This window comes from Xenopus tropicalis, chromosome 3 (genome assembly GCF_000004195.4).
Source record: "Xenopus tropicalis strain Nigerian chromosome 3, UCB_Xtro_10.0, whole genome shotgun sequence".
Classification (NCBI taxonomy): domain Eukaryota; kingdom Metazoa; phylum Chordata; class Amphibia; order Anura; family Pipidae; genus Xenopus; species Xenopus tropicalis.
The window spans coordinates 13,228,208-13,234,207 of NC_030679.2; the positions used below are offsets into that span (position 1 = coordinate 13,228,208).

The 6,000-nt window shown below is 38.8% G+C and overlaps 1 protein-coding gene across 1 annotated transcript in view; it reads left to right on the top strand.

Annotated features, from left to right (window-relative positions):
- The window catches only part of glra1 (glycine receptor alpha 1), a 106,072-nt gene extending 100,630 nt beyond the window's left edge, over positions 1-5,442 (top strand). Inside the window, exon 9 of the mRNA XM_002940916.5 lies at positions 4,875-5,442. Coding sequence (XP_002940962.2) covers positions 4,875-5,165 — 291 coding nt within the window. The 3' untranslated portion in view covers positions 5,166-5,442. The remainder of the gene's footprint in view (positions 1-4,874) is intronic.
- Positions 5,443-6,000: the final 558 nt, after the last annotated feature.

Genomic DNA, 6,000 nt, shown 5'->3' on the forward strand with positions numbered 1-6,000 from the left:
CATACATTGGGCATACAGAGTAACATATAAAGCAATCAGTAACCGATACAAGAGGTGAAGAGAGCCCTGCCCAAAAGAGCTTACACTCTACAAGGAGTAACATATAAAGCAATCAATAACCGATACAGGAGGGGAAGAGAGCCCTGCCCAAAAGGGCTTACACTCTACAAGGAGACATACAGAGTAACATATAAAGCAATCAATAACCGATACAGGAGGGGAAGAGAGCCCTGCCCAAAAGAGCTTACACTCTACAAGGAGTAACATATAAAGCAATCAATAACCGATACAAGAGGTGAAGAGAGCCCTGCCCAAAAGAGCTTACACTCTACAAGGAGTAACATATAAAGCAATCAATAACCAATACAAGAGGTGAAGAGAGCCCTGCCCAAAAGAGCTTACAATCTACAAGGCACATGATATATCCTGCTTTTCATGGCAGAGTACAATTCAAGCCTCCCCGTTTTTATGTCCGTGCTCTTGAACTTGAGCATGAGTATAGGGAATACCGGGTAAAACATACAATATATGGAATTATCCCTTTTGACAATTTTGTAATCTTTTTTTGTGATATTTGCTCTGTAATGCCTGTAATTCCTAAAGCTGCAGAGTGTGCCATGGCAACAACAGAGGAAATCCAAGCTCAGTTAATAAATCCTGCTTTAAAGAGATAATATCACAGACGACACCAGATGTATCAACGGAAATCCTTGAAAGCACCCATGGTGGATGTATTCATTTTGACTTTATACCAGGAATATTTTAGCCTTCTTGGCAGACAAGATGCACTCTGTTGGCATTGCCTAAGGGCCCAAACAATATTCCCCACAGTTACAGAGAAGAGAACTTCTTTGTCTGCAGAGTTTGTGGAAATGTTGTACAGGTATGGGACCTGTTATCCAGAATGCTCGGGGCTTTCCGGATAAGGGATCTTTCCTAATTTGGATCTCCATAACTTAAGTCTACTAAAAATTGTCTCAATATTAAATAAACCCAATAAGCTTATTTTGCCTCCAATAAGGATTCATTATATCTTAGTTGGGATCAAGTACAGGTACTGTTTTATTATTACAGAGAAAAGGGAATCATTTAACCATTAAATAAACCCAATAGGGCTGTTCTGCCCCAATAAGGGGTAATTATATCTTAGTTGGGATCAAGTACAGGTACTGTTTTATTATTACAGAGAAAAGGGAATCATTTAACCATTAAATAAACCCAATAGGGCTGTTCTGCCCCAATAAGGGGTAATTATATCTTAGTTGGGATCAAGTACAGGTACTGTTTTATTATTACAGAGAAAAGGGAATCATTTAACCATTAAATAAACCCAATAGGACTGTTCTGCCCCAATAAGGGGTAATTATATCTTAGTTGGGATCAAGTACAGGTACTGTTTTATTATTACAGAGAAAGGGGAATCATTTAACCATTAAATAAACCCAATAGGACTGTTCTGCCCCCAATAAGGGGTAATTATATCTTAGTTGGGATCAAGTACAGGTACTGTTTTATTATTACAGAGAAAAGGAAATCATTTAACCATTAAATAAACCCAATAGGGCTGCTCTGCCCCCAATAAGGGGTAATTATATCTTAGTTGGGATCAAGTACAGGTACTGTTTTATTATTACAGAGAAAAGGGAATCATTTAACCATTAAATAAACCCAATAGGGCTGCTCTGCCCCCAATAAGGGGTAATTATATCTTAGTTGGGATCAAGTACAGGTACTGTTTTATTATTACAGAGAAAAGGGAATCATTTAACCATTAAATAAACCCAATAGGGCTGTTCTGCCCCCAATAAGGGGTAATTATATCTTAGTTGGGATCAAGTACAGGTCCTGTTTTATTATTACAGAGAAAAGGAAATCATTTAACCATTAAATAAACCCAATAGGGCTGTTCTGCCCCCAATAAGGGGTAATTATATCTTAGTTGGGATCAAGTACAGGTACTGTTTTATTATTACAGAGAAAAGGGAATCATTTATCCATTAAATAAACCCAATAGGGCTGTTCTGCCCCCAATAAGGGGTAATTATATCTCAGTTGGGATCAAGTACAAGGTACTGTTTTATTATTACAGAGAAAAGGTTAATGATTTTTAAAAATGAGAATTATTTGCTTATAATGGAGTCTATGGGAGGTGGCCTTTCTGGATAACGTGTTTCCGGATAAGGGACCCCATACCTGTACAAGCAAGGCTGAGTGTGGCCAGAATGTAAGGGAGGATGCTTGGCTGCCCCTATATAAAACAAAGATTAAGGTGCTTACCTGTATGTCTATTAACTGAAAACTGGTAGCGGTCGAGTGTTTTAGAGTGAATGCCATTAGTTTATTTAGGACTAGTTTATACATGTAGCACAAAGTATGATCTGAGGTTACATGTTACCATGCCAGTGGGTTGGCATCACAAAAGCTGCCCAGGGTTCCATTCAGTAAAGGTGAACCTGTGCCTGGCTGCCGGCTTTGTTTCATGCCCACCTCACCTGTATTACTTGTCAGCTCTATATCGGCTTTCTCTGGCATATGGGCATCAACAGTGCAGCTGATTTTGTAAATGCTTTGCCCATCAGATTGGGATGTTCAGTGAAATTGTTAAATAATTATTTTGCCCAACAGATGGGAATGTATAGTGTAACTTTGTGCTTTTATACAAGATTTGTCCTTCAGACTGGAAAGTTCAGGTGCGGCTATATGGCTCAATAACTAATTACCCTAGCAGATAGGAATGTACAGTGCAGCTATGGCTGTATGCCTATATAACTGCATTGTTCAGCAGATAGGAATGTACAGTGCAATAGTGTCTCTGTTCCTCTATAACTGCATTGTTCAGCAGATTGGAATGTACGGTGCAGCTATGGCTGTATGCCTATATAACTGCATTGTTCAGCAGATTGGAATATACAGTGCAGCTATGGCTGTATGCCTATATAACTGCATTGTTCAGCAGATTGGAATGTACAGTGCAGCTATGGCTGTATGCCTATATAACTGCATTGTTCAGCAGATAGGAATGTACAGTGCAATAGTGTCTCTGTTCCTCTATAACTGCATTGTTCAGCAGATTGGAATGTACGGTGCAGCTATGGCTGTATGCCTATATAACTGCATTGTTCAGCAGATTGGAATGTACAGTGCAGCTATGGCTGTATGCCTATATAACTGCATTGTTCAGCAGATTGGAATGTACAGTGCAGCTATGGCTGTATGCCTATATAACTGCATTGTTCAGCAGATTGGAATGTACAGTGCAGCTATGGCTGTATGCCTATATAACTGCATTGTTCAGCAGATCGGAATATACAGTGCAGCTATGGCTGTATGCCTATATAACTGCATTGTTCAGCAGATTGGAATGTACAGTGCAGCTATGGCTGTATGCCTATATAACTGCATTGTTCAGCAGATTGGAATGTACAGTGCAGCTATGGCTGTATGCCTATATAACTGCATTGTTCAGCAGATCGGAATATACAGTGCAGCTATGGCTGTATGCCTATATAACTGCATTGTTCAGCAGATTGGAATTTACAGTGCAGCTATGGCTGTATGCCTATATAACTGCATTGTTCAGCAGATTGGAATGTACAGTGCAGCTATGGCTGTATGCCTATATAACTGCATTGTTCAGCAGATTGGAATGTACAGTGCAGCTATGGCTGTATGCCTATATAACTGCATTGTTTAGCAGATTGGAATGTACAGTGTGTACATGTACATTCCACTGTGGCTGTGTGGTTGTGTAATTGGTTTGTCTACAAATAGTAATGTACAATGCACCTTCAGCTTTGTGCTTCTATAACTTCTTTGCCCAGCTGACTTGGATATGGTGGGAAATATTTCCAAAGATTTACAACACTCTCTCTGTTGTAATTTGTCATTTTTAGTAACAGTGGGTTTCCAGTATGCTTGCAACCCAATCTGGTGCATTTGGGAGAGGGCAAGCTGAGCTGGCCTGTAGAAACAAATTGTCCTCTACTGCTGAAAAATTCCTACAACTCAGGCACTAACACAATTATCTATATAGAAACAGGCCTTTGGTTTACTCTTTTAGCCTTTGACTATTCTTTATCCAACAAGAACACATAAACACAAATTTATTAAGTGACATTTGGGTCATTAATGTCTCCTGTTTGTTCCTGCCCAAAGGTTTTTATATACTATATAGCTATATATAGTTTACCTATTACCTCAAAGCCATGAAAATAAGGCATGAGAAGACTTTATATGAATAGTACATTACCAAATGTTAAAGGAATCCAGGTGGCTCATACCAGATAAGAGGAAATACATTTTTGCAGCTGAATGCCAGAACATTAATAGCTAATTTCCAAGACTTTGTAGACATATGTACTTACTGCTTGCAACCATCCAGTCTGAGACATTGGAAACTTAGACAAGAGTCAAACAGCAAGCAGAGTCACCAACACCTTTACAAATGCTAGAAAAAGAAAAGCTAAATCCATATAATCATCGAAGACGTTTCACTACTCATCTGAGCAGCTTCTTCAGTTCAACCTGACAAACTAAAGAAGCTGCTCGAATGAGTAGTGAAACGTCCTCAATGATTACTTAACAAGTCCAGTTGCTTTAGATTTATTTATACTAGATATACCATGACCTGGATGAACGAAAATCTTCGTAGTAAAAAACGATATTATTATACATTCATATGAAACTTTCCAATAGACAAAAACAATAGAAAAATTAATATGTGGCAATTTAAGGTGACCAGAGTCTCAGATATGTGGTTGTATCATCAAAGTGAAAATGGAAATGCATAAGGAGAGATTAGGAAGGAGCCTGTTGCGGAGGGTGCGGTGTCCATGACTAATTTTAAGTAGAGCCCTATGCTCAATCTTTTGCAGGAGGATGAAAATGCAGAAGGACGTTTCAGCTTTGCTGCCTATGGGATGGGACCTGCATGTCTCCAAGCCAAGGATGGGATTTCCATGAAGGGTAATAACAACAATAACCCAGCAAGCTCTGCCCAGCCAGTCTCCAAATCCCCGGATGAGATGCGCAAGCTCTTCATTAGCCGAGCCAAGAAGATCGATAAAGTTTCAAGGATCGGCTTCCCTTTGGTTTTCCTGATATTCAACACTTTCTACTGGATCATATACAAGATTGTGCGCAGTGAGGATGTCCACAAGCAATGAGATGGTATTGGGAAGGGGTGGGAAAAGGGACAAAGTGGCCATAAATACTGGGAAAGGATCGAGCTAGGAAAAAGGTGGGTGTGTAGGGTATCTAATCCAAAAAATGCAAAAGTAAAAACAGAACTGTTCTGAAACTATTCTGGACTAACTGTTCTGGACTATAGATACATTTGGTGTGTATGGTACATCAGAAATCTGCCTAATATACAAGGTAGGGTCGCAGAACGGAGGAAGAAGATGTATCAGAGCAACCCAATAAACTGAAAGTGTATAAAAATAATTAAGGAGGAGAATAAAAGACTTTCCAAAGACAAAATAATAATGGGAAAACAATAAAAAACAACAACTCTGTATTTAGTTTGTGCAATAGCAATGCAGCAATGCATGTTTTTAAGAATGTGGCAATATCTATATCCAATCACAAGGATCTGGGTTTTTCAATCCATGAAGCTGGGGATCAGCGGTGTAATTGTTTCTAGGCCAGAATCTGAGTAGGTACAAAGTGCTCTGGGGATCAGATGCTTATAACTAGGTCTTTGCAAGCTGAACAGAAGTACCCAGTCCTTAAATTGTATTATATATATATATATGCAACCTCTAGTCATACCTTATTGTATTCTGAAATGCGCATGTAATAATCCTTGTTCCATTTAGTGAGCTGTTAGAGGAGATTATATTTGGGCTCTGTGAGCCATGGTTTGTGGAGATATATAGACATAGAAAAGCTGATGCACTTTATCATTTAAGATATTTAATAATAATAACAATAATAATAATAATAATTCTTACTGACATGAACCTTAATGAATCAGAGAAGCTTGACCCCCTCCCCTTC